At 51.5% G+C, this 18,934-nt stretch overlaps 1 protein-coding gene across 1 annotated transcript in view; it reads left to right on the top strand.

Annotated features, from left to right (window-relative positions):
- Positions 1–15,680, top strand: part of LOC144161742 (phospholipid-transporting ATPase ABCA3-like) — a 74,967-nt gene extending 59,287 nt beyond the window's left edge. The window contains exons 25-28 of the mRNA XM_077692349.1: positions 7,921–8,279; positions 11,682–11,855; positions 13,115–13,337; positions 15,425–15,680. Of these exons, the coding sequence (XP_077548475.1) occupies positions 7,921–8,279; positions 11,682–11,855; positions 13,115–13,337; positions 15,425–15,631 (963 nt within the window). The 3' untranslated portion in view covers positions 15,632–15,680. The remainder of the gene's footprint in view (positions 1–7,920; positions 8,280–11,681; positions 11,856–13,114; positions 13,338–15,424) is intronic.
- Positions 15,681–18,934: the final 3,254 nt, after the last annotated feature.

Below are 18,934 nucleotides of genomic sequence, written 5' to 3'. Positions count from 1 at the left end.
GTTTCCGCAAAGACAACGCACGTTTGGTGTTCTCTGACTCTGAAGTGCCTGGGCCTCGTGATGTTCCTGTGCTCAGAATAGATTGTATTCTGCTTTATAAGACGATAGTCTTTCTTGAGCTACTCAAACACGTAAATTTTGGTTTGTCAGTTTGTCCCTACATTACCCCGCCCAGCGAAAGTGTAAAGAGGTTTTTAGCGAGACGTTTATATAGGCTATAAAATGAATCTGAACATCGTTCAGCACAAAATATACCAGGTTTATTTGAGGAATATCCTCGATACACACCCGGTATTTTCAATGTTTTTAATTAAAAGTACATGTGTGCTCCATTTTTCCGAAAGAAAATGAAAAAAGAGCGCTTAAAAAACTGGCGAAGCTTTAAGGTCGCTCGAGGCTTGAACCATAGCGCAGATGCAGGATTTCTTTCTACATGAGCAATGAAGGACACATCACTATTCATTCGTACAAGTATGAAATTGATTATTTAAATGTTTTGTCGTCGCTTTGCTCTTTGCTACTAGTACCCATCGTCATATCCATCGATATAATCATGTTCCACATGCCAAGCATTACATTCGTGGTAGCGCTTGATGACAGCTAGACGCAGCGGTGGTGCGTACGTGCATGACGCGTGCGCGACGTTCCTGGAGTCTCTGTGAGGTTCTGTGGAGCCGGTGTTGCGCTAGCTGTGGCGTCAAGGTGCTCCTCGAGGTTTTCGCCAGTTTATTTATTTATTTTGCTAAAGCCACTTCGCGCCTGGGACCGTAGGCGGTCGCTGCAAGGCACGCGCTCACGAGCGATCGGCATTTTCTCGCTCCTCAAAGTTTTCGCCATTTTTTAACGCGAAAGTGTTTTATTCCTGTATACACAAAGATTTGAATGACGTCCTATCCGTCACGGAAGTGACGCCAGTTCAACAAACCAAGGGGCCTTTAAAGGGTCCACCCCTGCACACAGGGTCTTCTTGCGGGGAAGCAACCTTTAGTACTAAAGTGTAGTTATACTTAGGGTTGTTTGTTTTAACACGAACGTGTTTTATGCCGGGATACACCAAGATTTCACTGACGTAATATCCGTCATGAAAATGACGCCAGTACACCTTTGCTGAAGTGACCCGCCAGGAGGACGCCGCTCATCAAGCACACTCACAAGAAAACCGCCGACCCGCCAGTCATGCTCAGCTGCAGATTTCACTGCACATTTCACTTTAGTGTTTTGCCGACTTTTATGGCAGAGGAATCAACCACAGTTCCTTTTTTGCTAAAGCCACTGCGCGAGCCTTGGCTGCTCGGTGTTCACCGCGAGGCACGCGTTAGAGCGATCGGTATGTTCTCGTTCCTAAGAGTTTTCGCCATTTTTTTTCAATGCTAAAGACGCTGCTCGCGCATGGGACGCTCTGCGGTCGTTACAAGGCACGCGCTCACGAGAGCTCAGCATTTTCTTGGTATTTTAGATGCGACGCATCTCTTTAACTCGCCTTGTCCCGCGTCGTTGTCGCGGCGTAGTCCGCATCCTCGGCGCGGCAGCTGTGTCAGCTGTGCGCTCCGCCGCTCTCACCGCAGCGCCATCTGTGCGTCAGCGCGGTCAGCTCGCTCCCGTCGCCGTGCCAGCTATACGTTAGCGCGCAGCTTGCGCTCGGTTAACACATGCGCATGCGCTGCTATGCGCTGCTATGCGCTGCTCTCTCTCATTCCGCTGCATATAAACACGGTAAGTGCGCCGCTCCGCTCAGTCGTTCCGCCGCCGGCGCTCCGATGACATCGTCCAATGATTTGAATAACGCAACGGCAACCCCCGGTGCGACGCATCTACCCATGGTTCCCCTCGCGGGAAGATGGTGTAAATTTTTTGACGTCTTGGGCGTTCCGCGCCACGCATTACGGCCAACTACAACAGCTCCGCTTTGAAAAAATGTTTTAACCGCAAAATGCAAACAAGGCTGGCGGCTGAGTCTCGTGCTCGTTGCTCGGGGGCTGAGTTCTAACAATCCCAACAGATGGCGCGCCAGCAGAGCGAAGGCGGCAAAATTGAGCTTAGCAAACCTCCAACGGGTGGACTAAGTCTTTAGGGGAACAGCGCGAAAGGTGGGCCGATGATACAGGAGAGAAAGCTGCGTGCGTGGCAGGGGCGGCAGAAGACTATCATCTGTCATCGACTTTCGCAGCGACAGTAGCAGATGTGCGGCCAGTCTTCTTTGAGGTACGCTCAAGTTCCCTTGCCAGCACTGGGAGTAGAGGAGGAGGAGGAGGAACGACTTTATTAAAATCACCGGCAGCTAGGTCGTGGCCGCTACGTCGCGGAGACCTGCCTGGTGCCCGGGCCTACTCACGCTTCCCAGGTGGGGTTGCGTTTTCGGGCCGCTGGCGTGCCAGGGCAGCCTTCACCTGCTGGACGGCCTGGATTTGTGCACTGCAGTCTTTAGCGTTCATGGCTTCTGTGATATGAGAGGGCATAGTTCCTTGCGCTGCCTCAGCAGGCTGTGTCCTGCAGTTCCAGAGTATATGGCTGAGTGTCGCACGCGCACTATCACATACACGGCACATTTCACTTTCGTATACACCGGGGCACAGATGTTTTGCAAGCACTGGGGTAAGGAGCGATTCGGTCTGTAATTGTCTGTAGAGAACTGCTTCTTCCCGATTTAGATTTGGGTGAAGTGGCGGACGTCGTCTTCGGGTCTGCCGGTACCACTCCAAGATTTCCCCGTATGTGGTGAGAGGGTCGGGCATCTCTACGTCGCCGGACGGGTCCGGTGAGGAGGCCAGACTCGTGGACGCCACGCGTCTGGTGAGCTCGCGCGCGGCGGAGTCGGCCTCCTCGTTCCGGTTCGTCAGTCCGCCGCGGAGGCGCAAGGGACCTACGTGGGCGGGGAACCATCGGAGTGCCACCGGCAGCCCGTTGGTACGCGCACTGCACAGCACTTTCACAGTGTTTGGGTTCACTTGGTTGGTTGCGTATGCCAGCATTGCCGACTTGGAGTCACTTAGTACTGTGGTTATTTGCGGGTCCACGATGGCCAAGGCTATAGCCATCTCTTCGGCTTGCTTCACATTCTGCGCCTTGAAGCTGCTAGCTGACTTTACTTCACCGTCCGTGGCCGCCATCGCCACGGCAACGTAAGTATTGGGTCTTCCCGGATAGGCCGCCACGTCCACGCAGGAAGCGCCAGTGTCTGCGGCGTACGTAGATGTGAGGGCCCTGGCCCGAGCGAGCCGTCTTTCTTTGTTGTGTTCCGAGTGCATATGCTTGGGCAGCGGGTGCCCGTACAGTCTCTCGAGCGTGCCCTTAGGCAGGGAGGCTGCGTGGTCAGACTGGAGCTGCCTTGGTTGCTGCTGTGGGCGCAAGCCCAGGCGCTGTAGGATGTAACGGCCTGTCCGGGTGGTGGTCAGCCTCTCGAGTTGTGCTGTTTGCTGTGCTTCGGCAATCTCCTCTAGGGTGTTGTGTAACCCTAGTTCTAGGAGCTTGTCTGTGCGAGTACAAGCATATAGCCCCAGGGCTGCCTTGTATGCTTTGTGGATGAGCGCCGCAATCTTCCTTCGCTCGGCGGCTTGCCAGTTGTGGAAGGCCGCGACGTACGCAATGACTGACGACGAACGATTGAACCAGGCGCAGAAGGTTTGCTTCTTTCATTCCGGCGTGGCGGTTGGAGATTTTGCGTATGAGTCGAATGGCCGCCGTGGTCTTCGCCTCCAGCTTGTGGATCGTCAGACCGTTCCGTCGATGGGCGTCGAGGTAGAGGCCTAGGACGCGCAGGGTCTGGACCCGTGGGATGGTGGCACCGTCTCTTGTGTGTAGTCTTATGTTGTCAGCCGCGGAAGCACCCGCCGCGGTGGCTCAGTGGCTAAGGCGTTGCGCTGCTGAGCAAGAGGTCGCGGGTTCGATTCCCGGCCGCGGCGGTCGCTTTTCTGATGGAGGCGAAAAGCAAAAACGCCCGTGTGTACGAGATTTCGGCGCACGATAAAGATCCCCAGGTGGTCAAAATTAATCCGGAGCCCTCCACTACGGCGCGCCTCATCGCCTGCGTTGCGTCGGCGCGTTAAACCCTACAATCAATCAATCAATCAATCAATCAATTAGCCGCGGAAGCGCATGGCTTGCGTTCTCGATGCGGTAGGATTAGGAACTCTGATTTGGCCGGCGAACATACCAGACCCGTGCCTTCTAGGCGGGTCTCCACTACTTCGATGGCACGTTGCAGGGTTTCTTCGATGTGGCCGTCGCTTCCCTTCGCTACCCAGAGCGTAATATGGTCGGCATAGATAGTATGACCAAGGTCCGGGATGCGTGCGAGGTGGTTGGCCACGTCGATCATTACTAAGTTGAACAAAATGGGGGAGATCACCGCGCCTTGCGGGGTCCCAACACTGCCTAAGGTCTTAGGTGATAGTTGGGTGTCTCCGGCATGGATGGTTGTGGTGCGGTTTGACAGGAAGTCTTTGATGTAATTCAATGATCTTTCACCCATGTTTAGCCGCGAGACCTGGGTCAGTATTGCCGCGTGGCGGACCCTGTCGAAGGCGCTTTGTAGATCTAACCCCAGCACCGCTCGATTGTCAAGGGTCGGGGAGTCGACTACCTCGTGTTTGAGCAGTAGCATCGCGTCTTGCGTGCCTAGCTTTGCTCTGAAGCCCACAAGGGTGTTGGGGTACAGTTCTGCCGTTTCTAGGTATAGCTGCCATCTGTTCAGTAACACGTGTTCGAGCACTTTGCCCACGCAGGACGTGAGCGATATCGGACGAAGATTGTCGACGTGCGGGGGTTTGCCAGGTTTGGGGATCAGGGCCGTCTTTGCTTCTTTCCATTGTCTAGGTAGCCTGCCCGAACGCCAGCACTCATTGAAGCAACGAGTGAGCGCTGTAACGCCCGATTCCGGCAAATTTCGCAGCATCTTGTTTGTGACGTTGTCGGGACCAGCCGCCGACTTGCAGTTGATAGTTTGTAACACCGCTCGTACCTCCCACTCTTCAATGTCCCGATCGAGACGGGCGTTCTCGTCCCCGCGTATCCCGGTAACGCCTCGGGTGGGGTGGCAGGCAGGTAACGTGCATCTAAGCGTTTTCGGACTTCGGCTTCTCCGAGCTCTTTCGTGGCTCGGTGCAGGGTTCGTGCCAAACTGTGGCGTTGCGTACCCTTGGATTTAGTCTCGTCAAGTAGGTAGCGTAGGAGGTTCCAGGTGCGGCTCTTATGCATCTGTCCGTCCGCTTCCTGGCAGACCGCGTGCCACTGCTGCCGACACAGAACGGCGCAGTGCTTCTCGATCTCGCGGTTGATCTTGGCGACTTTCTTTCGTAGCTTGGTGTTGTGGCGCTGGCCCTTCAAGCGCCGTCGTAAGGATTGACTCGCCGCGATCAGGTGCGCCAGGCGACTGTCGACGTTAGCAACGGATTCGTCCGTTTCGATCTCTGAGGTGGCCGTTTCCGTCGCCGCCCGCAGCGCCTGCGTCCACTGCTCGATGTCTTCAATGTCTGTCGGTACGCTTTCCATGGACGTGCGGAAGGCGTTCCAGTCCGTGATGTTGTGCTTGCGCGTATTTGGGGCCTGCATTGCCGACCGTAGTGGCACGAGCACCTCGACGATGAAATGATCGCTGCCGAGGCTCTGTCCCGTGTTTCGCCACCGGGCGTGCATGCCGTTGCGAGCGGGTCTGTAGAGCGTGAGATCTGGGTTCGTGTCTTGGTGGACCGACGTGCCGATGCGGGTAAATGCGACGAAGTCGTTGAGTATGTGAAATCCGGCGTCTGTGGCTTCGTCCGAGAGGTTTCGCCCTTTGGCGTTGGTCGCGGTGTAGCCCCAGTCTTGGTGGGAAGCGTTAAAGTCACCACACAAAAGTATCGTATTGTCCGTGGCCAGCTGTCGGGTCTTGTGCATGAGTGTGCGAAATCGTTGTTGGTAGTGCTTGGGATTGCTGTAGATGTTGACGATGTACGTGCTTTCTTTGCGCTTCTTGCCGGTAACGAGTTCGACGATGCAGTGTTCGATGGCACTCTTGCTCAGGAGCGCATGTTCTACAAAGGTGATTCCCTTGCGCACGAAGGTACATACCCCCTGGCTGGTGCCTTTCCCGGCCGCGCGAGCGCTAGGCGGGCTGGCATGTGATCGATAGCCAGGGAGGGTGGGAGGTGCTTCGCTGTGCGTCTCCTGGAGAAGGATGACATCGGGTGGTCGTGGGGCTTGTTGGATATGCTGTTGTAAGACTGCTCGCTTGAAGTGAAAGCCGTTGCAGTTCCAATGCCAGATCAGTAGATCACGTGGAGAATTCAGTGGTTGTCTGGCCATACTGGGCGTTACACAGAAGATGATGGATTGTTGGGACCGGCGCCGAGGGTAGCAATGGTGGCTTGGATCTGTAGTAGGGTTTCCTGCATTGACTGGACGGTTGTCTGTAGTGACTGGGCGGCTACCTGCAGTGACTTGATGTCTGCCTGCATTGTCTGGCACGTCTGCTCAAGTGCCGTGAGACGCGTGTTGATATTGGCCTAGGTCGCTTCGAGTGCTGCGAGGCGTCTGTTTGTGGCTGCTTCAAACCGGTCGAATCGTTCTTCGAGGTCGGTTCCACTTTCACCCGACGAGTCGGGGGCGCGGCGCTTTGCGGACCGTGCATGCTTGGTTGCATGTGCCTTCTTCGGTTTCGACGGATGACGATCGGCTTGACGGCACTGACTGCCGTTGCTGCAGTTCGATGAGGCGCGTAAGCTTCTCATTGATCTCGGCAATGGTTGCATCTTGCTCGGCTATGCGCTGCTTGAGGCGTTCGTTCTCGACGCGCAGCGCGTGCACTTCACTGTTTTGTGGCGACTGCTTGGCTTGTGACATTTGCGCTTGCTTGGGAGGAACAACGTCAGCTGCGGCGTAGAACGCTTTATCTTATGCGGCATAAATACAGAAAATCTCGAGGAACTATGCACAGTCTGTTTTTCGGTAAAGGACCTCCAGCAGCAAAAATTATTCCGGTGCTCTGCACCGCGGCTCGCACCCTCATAACGCCCAACTGCTCGACTAACGCGGCAGCTTTAGGAAAGTGGGGAAGTATGAAGAAAAAAAGTGAAGGAAGTTCACATTACGCGTAAGACTCTGTAAGGTAGCGAAGCTGTAGGAAACCGCCACGACCATCACGACGGTTTAAGTTTGCGATTGCAGCCGATTTACACCTTCGCCGCTACCGCAATGACCTCTACTGCATCGATGTTACTATAAGTGTGAGCTTCCTTCATTTTTTTTTAAGTGATAATCATTTGACTTCACCTTCGGGGTGCGTACGCTATGACCTGTCTTGCTCGTTCCGCGCAAATGTTTTTTTTTTTTCTCGCAAATCTTCGCTAATCTCCTTAGTGGGTATGCTTGGCTTGCAAACGTGCGCCGATGACGCTGGATGGTTGCGCGAGCACTCGGCATTTTTTTTTTTAAACTGCCGGGTGGTCGCCGCAATCTTGGCCAATCTCCCTAAGTGGGTGTGCTTGGCTTGGCAAACGCTCGCAGGGGACGCTGGGCGATCGTCGCGAGGCACGCCAACGCGAGTGTTAGCCATTTTCTTGGTTTTCTTAACTGCCAGGCGGTCGCCGCGAGGCCCGCGCTCACGTGCGCGTGCTATGCATTTTATTGGTATTTTTAATTTTTAACTGCGGAGGCGAAAAATTACGATCTTCTATAGAGCTTAGCTCTTAAAATAAACAGCGCAAAAGACAAGGATTAGAGGGGGGACAAGACCAATTCACTGTGAAGCAGTCCCTCTCTCGACTTTTACGCTTGAGCTGTTTTATTTTCCGTTCAGCTACTCGTTCAGCACATTCAACTTTGCACGTTCAGGCTTACATACTCTCATGTTGTTCTCCCACACCTCCCGGCAGCCTTTTCTGTCGTAGTCCTCACTGGTCCACGCTCTTGTCGCCTAACCTGTGCACCCTCACTTGCGGGTGACAGGTGAGCGTCCTGGACGGCGTGAGCCTGACGCTCAGGCGCGGCGAGTGTCTCGGCATCGCTGGCGTCAACAACTCCGGCAAGACGACGCTGCTTGAGATCCTGGCCGGGTCCGTGGTTCCCACGGGGGGCGACGCCTACACCCAGGCAGAGGCCCTGGGCGCCGACGTGCGTTCCTGGCAGCGGGGCATCGGCTACGCCCCCGAGGGGCTCTCGGCCGAGAGCATGCCTCCGCTCACGGTGGCCGAGCTCCTGGACCTGGTGGCCGCGGTGCGGGGAGTCGAGCCGAAGCAGGTCGCGGTCAAGGCCGTGCTTGACCTGGTGGGGCTGCTCGACAAGGACCAGATGATCAACAAGTGCAGGTTGGGAGCCACTGCGGCAGCACTTTATCCTCTGTGCTTGTTAGCGTTATTGTTGCACTTTGAATAGAAGTGTCTTTCTGTGTCTCCAATGGCGTGGCGGTGTAATCTGTAGAACAGCGTAAGGTATGCGGGGACTTAAAAAACAAATTGCTCAGGCTGTTACCATGCCCTTAAACAATCACAAAAATATTTCTCTGGATCGATGATTGGTTGGAAAGCGTGCTTAGATCATTGTTTCTAGCACCGAGGGCCTTCACTCTCTTAAAGGGGTACTGACACAAAATTTTGAAGGCGAGATAACTTCGGAAATAGATTGGTGTGGACACATTTACATCATCTGCAAAATATCAGCGGCGAATACAGCCTAGAACATATTTAAAATCAATTTTAAAGTGTGAGAAACGCAACCGAGCAGCCAGCAGAGGACCACGCGCAATCGACATCCCGTGGGTATTTTGTAAATAAACAACATCCACACACGTCACGAGTTTGTGTTTGCCGCTTCCGCACTGCCGGCGCTTTTCGCCGGCTAGCCCGGCTCGCCGCTCCAATCGGAGGGCCGGAGGGCGGAGCTTCTGCTCTCGAGAACGAACGACCCGATCGTTGGCGGCCTTGGCGGCGGAGGCGCCGTGATTTCGTCAGCTCATCGGGCAGCTGGCCGCGACCAAAGTTCTACAGCGATTCCAGGCACTCTGTTTCTATTACTTTTGATTTACATTGGACGCGAAAACGCGCCGGAGACACGAAAAGCCCACTGAGCGAGCCGCACGGTCGCTGTGCAGGTGGCGGCCACGGCCGCGAAGTGGCCCAGGCCGGCGCCGGTAGCTCGAGTGATAGCTTGTTACAGCTGCACGAAATTGCACCCAAGTCCCGGGACAACCACGGCAGTTTATATAAGAAAGGAGTTAATGATGCGGTTTCGGGTTGCATTAAAAATTGTCATCTGCACCGCTTACGAGAGCGGCAATCGAATATCCGCCGCAGTGCTAAGCCGAACACATCTGTAGGCGGACCTGTAGGCAGACCGCCCAGCTGCTGCCAGCGCGCGTCGTTCTCTAGCCGCGGCAGCATTTGCACTCGCAGCGCCTGCGTCACGTCCACGGTCGCTTTTTAATTAAGCGGCTCACGAGATCAGTACGTGGGGGCATTGGCAGAAACTGCCGGCGACACGGATTCGACAGGGCTACGGCAGCTTTGCTCTGTGATATCCCTCCGACGATCACGTGGTCAGCTTTGTTCACACAAAATCCATCGTTTCGCGGCACCCGCTGAAACTGAAACTGCGACTGGACGCATTGAAAATGCCTCTAATTAAACAACGGTCGCACGCTGAAGCAAATGAGGTTTCTACAGGTGATAAGTAGGTCACTAGCTACTTATCGCAACAAAAAAAAACAAGATGCAAAATTTTTGTGTCAGTGCCCCTTTAAAGCAGGCAAATACAAGGCGTAGCTCATTTCCGCGAGGGCCCATGGAATCACTTATAGTAAAACATGGGGCTTGGCAATCGGAAAGTACATTGCTTACTTTCTCCAGCTGAAAATGAAGATGCATACACGTATAATTTGGAAGCCTAATGAAATTGCGTATATTCACTAGGCGTACATAGGAAGGCGTACATAGGCACCAGGCGTACATAGGAAGCAATCACGAGATCTTCGTGAACCGACGAGACCATGAGGATCATTGAATAACGACTTCCGAGGAATATGTTTTTTTCTCCCGCTAGCTACTGGCCCTACTGGTCCACTAGCTCCTACTGGTCAGCAGAGCAGATGCCGCGTCCACGGCACTCGGATTCCCCTGAGCCGGAGTCCGGGCCTCCCTTCACCAACCCCCTCCCCTTCTAAAGGCCAATAACTTGCGTTCCACCACCACAACCCGCTAGCTATGTCCCAATCGTAAGCGAATTTTGCTCCCACTACGACATTCAGGCATTTTGAAAGGCTAAAAACTGACCGAGTAAATAAAACGTCTCTTCGAAAATAAAGGGAAAAATGAAAGGTGGGCCGCCTTTTCCTAGTCTTAAAAACCGCGACCTGTCACCAGTGCTCGGACAGTAAGGTAAGGGGACCTCGATTTTCAAGTATGGAGCTCCTCAGCTCGTACTACCGCTGCTACGGTTGTTGGGCAGGGTGTTGAGGGCTGGGGGCGTTGATTGATTATGAGGTTTGATTGGTTATGAGGTTTGATTGAAAGTTGATTGGTCATGAGGTTTCACGGTCCGACGGTACACAGGCGATGAGCCCCGGGGTAGTGGAAGGCTCCGGATTAATTTTGACCGCCTGGAGATCTTCAATGGCCACCGAAATCTGGAACATACGGGTGTTTTCGCTTTTTTCCTCCATCAGAAGAGCGGTCGCCGAGGCCGGTAAATTGAACCCGTGTCCTTGAGCTCCTTAGCACGACGCCTTAGCCACTGAGCCACTAAGGTGGGCATGGGTGTTAAAGTAAGTTAGAGTTTGGAGTCCAGGCCAAATGCAGGAGGACGAGGAATAAACTTTTATTGAATCCCAATCCAACTCCGTGCGTGGAGACAGACCAGTGGGGGTGCTCTTCAGTCGAGGAGTCCCTGGCTCTGGCTGGCCATCCGGGCCCATCTCACCAGGGTAAGCTGGGGGCCGGGTTCAGAGCTGGACAGCTGCGCCGCCCACTGTGAAGGGGAAGGGTGGTGATTGGGAAGTAGGTCAGGTGTGTGAGAACATTCCCGTATACGATGTGGTAAGGGGTACCTCTTTCGGGGCAAAACTTGCACTGTGGAGTTGGGAGTTTTAAGAGGCCAGGGAGGTGGGCGATTGTGGATGGCGCTTTCTCGCTAAGGGTATACAATTTCGCAGGGGACGGCCAAATTTATTTGAAGAAGCTCGATGGCCGGGGAAACATTCGGCCTGTGAAGTTGAAGTACGGCACGTTTTCTGTGAGTCTGTTATAACCGTGACGTTTCCTCAGAAAAAAACACAAATTTCAAACAAAGTGCAAAGTCTATAGGGCACGCCCACTATTGATGAAGTTCTAGGTCTTTAATTATGACTTTTCTCTTTATTTAATAACTACTCTGTTTTATTTCTAAAAATACAATTCAATCTGTACTCTTTGTGATCACATCTCTGCTCGCATCTGTGGCCCACCAATGAGATCATTTATGCGCAAGGATATACATTATATTCGAAAAGAGTCTGCGTGCTGGGGTACCCTTCCTACACCGTGCGTGGGTGCAATGTGTCGAGCTGTACGATCACTTCCGCTAGTCAGCTCTGGCGCAGCCGAAGTGTTCCCGCACTATTTTTTTTAGGCGTGACCGTCGGAAGAAACTGACCCCAATGACCATTGGTCGCCACAGACTGGCTTCACAATTACAAACTACAAACACATACCAGAAACGCAACAAATGCAACCCCGCAGCCACGGCGAGACAAAACTTTTGCTGCTCGCGTGCGCGGCCGTGGGCCTGCCCCCCGTCCTGTTCCTGGACGAGCCGCTCTCGGACGTGCAGCCGCCCTACCGTCACGAGGTCATCCGGGCGCTGCAGGTCCTCAGGAGCACCCGGGCCACGTCCATCATCATCACCTCTTACCGGTATACACAACTTCCTGAGACGTTGCTGACCAGCTGACACCCCAAAGAACCACTATCTCCTGGTGGCACGGGCCAAGACAGCTACACTCTAAAATGATTTACACCCACCAGGGTGTAACTAGCCTTCTATAACTAGCACCCTTACATCCTGCCAAAAAAAAATAATAATACACCCTTCATGCATGATTTGTCATTTATGACACTCTTACACCCTTGCAAAAACCTAACAGCCTCATTGCACAATTTCGAAGGGTGTTATTGTGTTTTGATAGGGTGTAAGGGTTTTATCTCTCACTTTCGAGCTTATTAAAATGCGTTCTCTCCCGCTCTCTCCACTTAGATACAATGTCTGAAACGCTGGTTTGAGTTATGAGTGAGCTGTGTTGTTGCACTGAATACAACGGGATACATAGCCGGTAGCTATACCTTTAAAACCACAGATGAAGTAGAGTGCCACTGCGCACTGGAAATTGTTGCGTTTTGTTCTCAATGTTTTCAATGTTTAACTGTAACCCGCCGGAATGTTGTCTTCAAGAAATTTCTGATATCTTCCTGCGTAGCGGCTAAAGAGAAAAAAAAAAGGAAAAAGGGCAAAAATACACGCATAAATAAATCGCGTCTCTCTACTAGTAACACTTTGCTTCCTAAATAGAAGGATTTAGAAGCAGCTAGAAAGCTGCCATAGTATGTAAATTATTATTTAATATTTTTATAAACGACTTGTCCATAGCTTCTGCCAGTTCTTTGAAAGGAAGGTGGTTATTACCTGTCGGCTCCACCTAAAGCCTCTGTAATTTTCTATCTACTTTCTAAGAGATGTCGTGGGTCTTCATCTCCCCAACGCTCGAGGAGGACCGATTCTTGCAAGCATCAGTGTTTAATTCACCACACACATCATTTCATCAAGTCCCGCGGGAACGTCAACTCATAAGTATCATATGCAAAGAGTCACCGCGTACTGTGACTGCACAGTGCAAATTTAAAGTTTCAAGTTTGAAAGTAATGTTAAGATTAGAAATTGGTAAACTTTCGGCCACAATTTGAGCGAATTTTTGAGCGCTGGGGCCCAGCAGGCCTAAAAATGCTTTTAAAATGAGCCACCGTTATTACTATAATGCAATAACCCCAAAAACATGGGTCGAAATACCCTAATGCCTTGGTATAAATTTTCGTGTAATTGGGCTTACTATATACAAATTTTACGGCCTACTCCGGTGTGAAGGCCTTCGTATTTGTTCGGGGTTTCTGCGCATGCGCAGCATGTCTCTTTGCGAGCTCGTGTGCGACCGGGTAGCGGTGATCAAGGCTGCCAAGGTCGAGGCTTTGGGCGACGCCGAGGAGATGAACCAGAAGTACGGGCGCTGCTACACCGTCACGGTTCGCCTACCTCCCGGTCGACACTACGACTACGACCTGCAGAGCGGCGTCCTGCTTAAGGTTCAAGAGGAATTCCACGAGGCCGCCCTCCAGCAACTCTACGAGGTTGGTACGGCTAGCCGAAACGCTGTGTCTTACAGTTGCACTCGCCCTAAAGGGCTTCATTTGAAGGTCCGAAATAACCAGGCACACAGGTTCGTAGGTAGCTTTGCGTGGGCCGTTTTCTAGCAGCTCTCACAGGAGTGGTTTTACGACCGCAGCTAATAAAAGCGAATCTTTTCAGAAGTGGACGCTTTTTCTTAATAAACCCCAGCTTAATAATCCTGGCGTTCTTCGGGTCTGCGGTGTTGCTGGGATGTCCGTCGAAGCAACTTTCCGCCGTACTGCTGCGACTCCCGTCAATAGCTTAGTCAAGGCTTCCTTACTATATTTGGAACTCACGCGCGTGCGTCTTGAAAGGCGGTGTGCGAGAGGAACAGAGAGGGTTACCATATTTGCGTTTCGCGGTTGGTCGCCGTGGTAACGGCCAGGAGAGAACAGTACGGTACAAGCGGTCCAACCATTCGCGCCTAGGCACCAGGATTCTGCAGGTCATGGCATCACCTAACGTATACGTGCGCCGTGGCGTCGTCTGCACTCAGCAGATACTGCTCGATATATCGTCTGCACGACTTTATCCGGAGGTGGTAGGTGCCCCGAAAGCCATAGAGGTGCCAACTAGTCGTGCAAAGGCGGCTAGATTTAGCACGGGGCAGGATGCTTGGGATGGGCGGGCAGCCTTCGCGGGGCTTGAATTTCACCAGTGCGTGGTCGCAGATTTTTCCAAAGATAATTTCTTGTGCCGCCTAAACAAAAAAAATTTTAGTCTCTCTCTACAGTCCAAGTCAGGTCGGGTCGGTCGGTCGGTCATCCAATTCGACCACTTGCCGCCATGACAGAAAGCCGGTGAAAGAGTGCTTGAGCACAAGGTATGTTATGCATAGGCTAAGGCATTTCAAAATGGTAAAACTGCTGCCGTGGCTTACACATGTCAGCATTATTCAGCCCAAAGAAAACAACGGACATGCGCACAAGAAAATAAAAGAAAATTGTATATCGTGCCGACATTCGTTTCATTAAGAATACACGTTCGTTTCATGTAACGATCGAAAATTTAAAAAAAAACGCTTTCGGATAGACGAGAGATACTTTAAAACAGAGCATATCCGTTAGCGCTGCTTGAACCCAGCATAAAAATAAAGAAGGCGTGCTGTCTGAACAGATCACACACGATTCGTAGAAACGTAGTTGAACGGAACTGAACTGAACCAACCTCCGTTGTATTCACGGGAGGACCAAGAGGGGAGGGAAAGAGTCCGATGGATTGGCAGAGACAGAGCAGAGAAGGTTCCGTGGCGGGGGCGCCAGAAGGCTGTCGTCTTGACGATTTGTCCGCCTTTTCTGCGGAGCATGCAGATACGCAGCTAATTTTTATTGAAAGAATAATCGTGATTCGCACGTAAGGAATAGGCGAAAACACGCCTGTTCACTGCCTCTTTGCCCTTAATATATTTGCGGTACTTCGAGAACGGAATTGAGGAATTTTTTCGTCTTGTTTATTTTTGAAGATATTTTCTAGATTTTGGGAGAATGGAGGAAGTTTTTATGTGCAGCCTGTCCATTTCTGTTTCTCTGCCCTTCTTTGGACGTCTGTTGAGGTATCCGCCTGAAGCGTACTATACAGGCGTAGCAGATATCGGTTTCTCGAGAAACCGATATCAGCTGCGCCTGCTGTCAGCTACACTGGAAGAAAGGAAAATTTACAAAATAGGCTTCCACAACTAGAGGATGATGATGTGATGATGACGAAGAAGTGAGAAGCTTTCTCCGATACCAATACCATATCCACAAACCAATCAGCCAAAGTTTAAATCAACAATGACGCTGAGCTAACCGAATCAACCCATTCTAATGACCCAATCAAACTAAGGCATATAAAATCACATCCCATTCGCTTAGCTCATCGTTTCGTAGATTTGAACTGGCCATTGGTCGATAGAATTGTGAACTTCGCATTCGTATCGGAAAAAGCTCCGCGTTTCAACCATCAATTTTCTAGAAATGGGCGTTAAATTTTTTCGATGGTAGCCCGTAGGCAGACAGGCCACGCTGACATTCGCCCATTGACGTTTCTTCCTCTGCCGTTCACGCAGGGCGTGATGAAATTCCGCGTGGGCAAGTCGTACACGAGCTGGGCGGAGATATTCACGAAGATGACGGCCATCAAGCGCGACCTGCGGCTTCCCGAAATGTCCATAAGCGACATCACGCTCGAGGAAATTCTTGTTGGGCTCGCTCGTCGCCAGATCGTACTCAGGGGCACCAGGCCGAGCCGGAGCGTCGCACCACCGCGCGTCTAGACGCCGCTGATAACGCGAAAGCGATAGCTATTAAAAAGTTCGATGTTTCCTTGTTTCTAATTTCTTGTCTAGTTCCAAACACCGAACCGGAGTTTGTGCGTGCCCTGTGTGCATATGCATTGCGTTTCGGTCGGCGCCCCGAATATATGCGCAATTTCTGCGAATTATCGGTTATTTACCATCGCCGTTCATTTACACTGTGAATATTCTAGTGCAATACAGCCTGGCTTGCCATCACAGTTCTTCCAGCCTCGGTAGCTGAGATTAGCTTTCGTGCGAACAATTTGGAGTGATCGAGTGCAGGTAGCAGTGTCTGTAAGTTTACTGCAAGTAAACTTACAGCAAGTAAGTTTACTGCAAGTAAACAAGCGTAGCTTATTTGAAGACTCGCAAGCAACCACCGGACGTCTGTCAGCCGTCCACCGTATGTCCACTCCGGTTGTAGCGGACTTCCGTAGGCCGATGAACGTACCATGTATGTCCGTGGGACGTCCGGATTTACCACTTTCGTACGTCCAATCGGACGTCCGAAATTAGATGTATTTTGGATGTTCAGTAAAAATTTTCAAAAATCACATAACGAGAAGCTTATGTTCCTGCAACGAAATGTACACCGCGCAAGACCAACGCACTACCGGGCAGACAGGCATACATGAACACAGTGAAATTGCTCCACATGTTTCTTTAGCGGTTCTTCTTATATATCCTTCCCCAAAGACATCCTCATTGGAGTTGGTGACATCCTTCAACAAAGACAAAATTTGGCTTAATACTACAAATATGAAGATGAAACTTGCAACATACAAGTCAGGGTGTACAAAATCGTTTTAATTGAAAAGCACAGTTGCTTTTTCGTTTTCGCTTCTATATTCAATTGAAGCCATTATTTCACGCTTCGTTGTACAAAACTTTGTGCGTCCACTGGCAGATGTCATTAAGACATGGACATCCGTTTCCGGATGTCCACTGTACGTCCGAAAATGGACATCCAAACATGGACGTACAGTGGATTTGCAGCGGCCGTCTAATACCCCTGTCACACGGGCACTTTCAATCGCGATTGAGTCGATCCGGATCGAGCTAAATCCGGATCGGGCGCATGCTACACGGCAGTTTCAATCGCGATCGAGCTGGATCCCGCTCGAACTCAATCCTGGTTTCTCAAGCGCGATCGAGGCTTCCAAGCGCGATCGAACGAAAGCGGCGATACTCTCGTCCCCGATCAGTAATGGCACAGAATGTGACAACTTCAACTAACGCCACAAATTGTGTCAAATAACTTGACCCAAATAAGCGAGAGGTAATATTTACATAGTTACGTATACCTACGACCGCGCGAAGTTACGAGACGCCGGCCGCAATTATATTGTTAGCGCCATCTGGCGTACACGAGTGCAACCCGTGCAACTTCTCGATCGCGATTGAAACGTGCAGTGTAGCAGCGGCACTGCGTCGAGCGCGCTCGAAAACTCGATCGCGATTCACTTCAATCGCGATTGAAAGTGCCCGTGTGACAGGGGTATTAACTGGGGATTGGATGTTCGGCTGTATTTCGGACGTCCTGCGGACGTCCGTGGTTGCCTTTCTCCCTCCTTGCATCTCAGTGGGAGCAACCGTAGTTTGGATCACGGTCCACAGAACTCTTAGGTGCCAAGAATTCTTCGCCCACGTCCTAAGCCAGAAGTCTTCCCCGTTAAAGACCGACGTCGCCATGGTCATAAGATCCATAGACACCCTTTTGGATTAGGAGCACACTGAATGAGCACCAGAGGAGGTAGACGTGTGCATCTACGAAGCTCGAGCAACGTTTAGGGTAATTTCACTGCGAAACCATTGTGATAAAATCGCAGTTCAATGACAATAAAATAACTGGAGCTCGACTATCGGCAGTGCTGGCATAACACAAAATGCGCAGTCTGGAGCATTTGACCCTACATTGTTTCAGATTAGAGATATCAAATGTTCTTTCGCAGCTAGTGCTGCCGTCTCTCGTCCATTCCACAGAAATAAAAACTACACGCGCTTAAAGAGAGATTCCAGAAATTCTGATGGGGGGCACGCTTACACACTACGCAAATTTCAACAGGTCACAAACTGACTGGTTAACTATGAAGAAGGCTAGGGGTAGCGGCGATGTCTCGCTGCAGTACATTCTTCATTATCTTCAAACATGAATCTAAGTGTAGATGCGCTTTCCCGTGTCCCCTCGTTCGGTGCATCGCTGCTTCCATTTATCCCATCCTCGACCCATAATTTCGTGGGAATTTTGGTAAAGTCCTGATCCTGTTACTAGCAAACAGGATGAAGACACTAATAATGCAGTACAGGTTAAGGCTGTAGCATGATTTTTGTATTTTGCGCCTAATGTCGAAAAAGTAAAGAAAAACATGTGTTCGAGAGTTATTTATGTGTTTCAAGTACCACCAACTGAGGCATCATGCCAACTGAGCAGACGATCTCTTTAAAGCACATCAACTAATTGATATCGAAACAGCGCAGAGCAGTTTAAAGCTCTGGCACAGTTTTTATCTGACGCCTAATAACGCCACAGCTTTACTCAGTTGTGGTCAAGGTTCGAAGTTGGCGCTATCATGACAATCATACGAACTAGGCATGCACCTTGGTCATCATTATCAAGGGAACGGGGAAGGGTTGTCTGTTCGTTGGGCGTTAGAAAGGATCGGTTGCGGATCTTGCAGAATCGGCCCCACCGACGGGAAGTCCCGCCCCCACGCAGGCATTCGGGGCATGTCGACGACCATGAAGACGTTCAACCAAGCCGAAACTAGCTCACCGAGTACCGACAACCCCGAAAGCGGTTCGGAATATTTCCGGGACCTGGCGTCGCCTATAACCAATACCGAGCCGGTCCCAGCCGCGCGCTGCTGTGAGGTCATAATGCGTGGGGGCCTGGTGCGTGTGGCCTTTCCGTAGGCCGGAGAAGTCCCGTGACTTTTCGGGACTGTATATTTTGAGGTTTATTCTTGGTCGCCACACTAGAGTTGTCTGACATGTCAGAAGTGGTATCGGTAGCGGATCCGTCATAAACGTCGCAACGAACATGGGCAAACCAGAGCAGAGTGGGCCCCACCCTCGGAGCAAGGAGCGGCAACGACCGTCGTCGAGCAATGGCAGGAATCAAGCCTCCAAAGCCGTTCGACTTCCAGAATTCTGCATACGAGCCAGCCTGAATCGACGGATTTCACTACTGCTACGCATGGGGCCTGGATGAGTAGCTGCGAGTAAGAACACTCGTCTACACGATGAAGACTCGAGATATCCTACGTGCCGAAGATACGAAGG

The sequence above is a fragment of the Haemaphysalis longicornis genome, unplaced genomic scaffold (assembly GCF_048455015.1).
Source record: "Haemaphysalis longicornis isolate Haplotype H1 unplaced genomic scaffold, Haemaphysalis longicornis Haplotype H1 scaffold_12, whole genome shotgun sequence".
NCBI classification, from domain to species: domain Eukaryota; kingdom Metazoa; phylum Arthropoda; class Arachnida; order Ixodida; family Ixodidae; genus Haemaphysalis; species Haemaphysalis longicornis.
The sequence above is the reverse complement of the archived record's forward strand: the minus strand, read 5'-3'. Positions and strand labels throughout refer to the sequence as shown.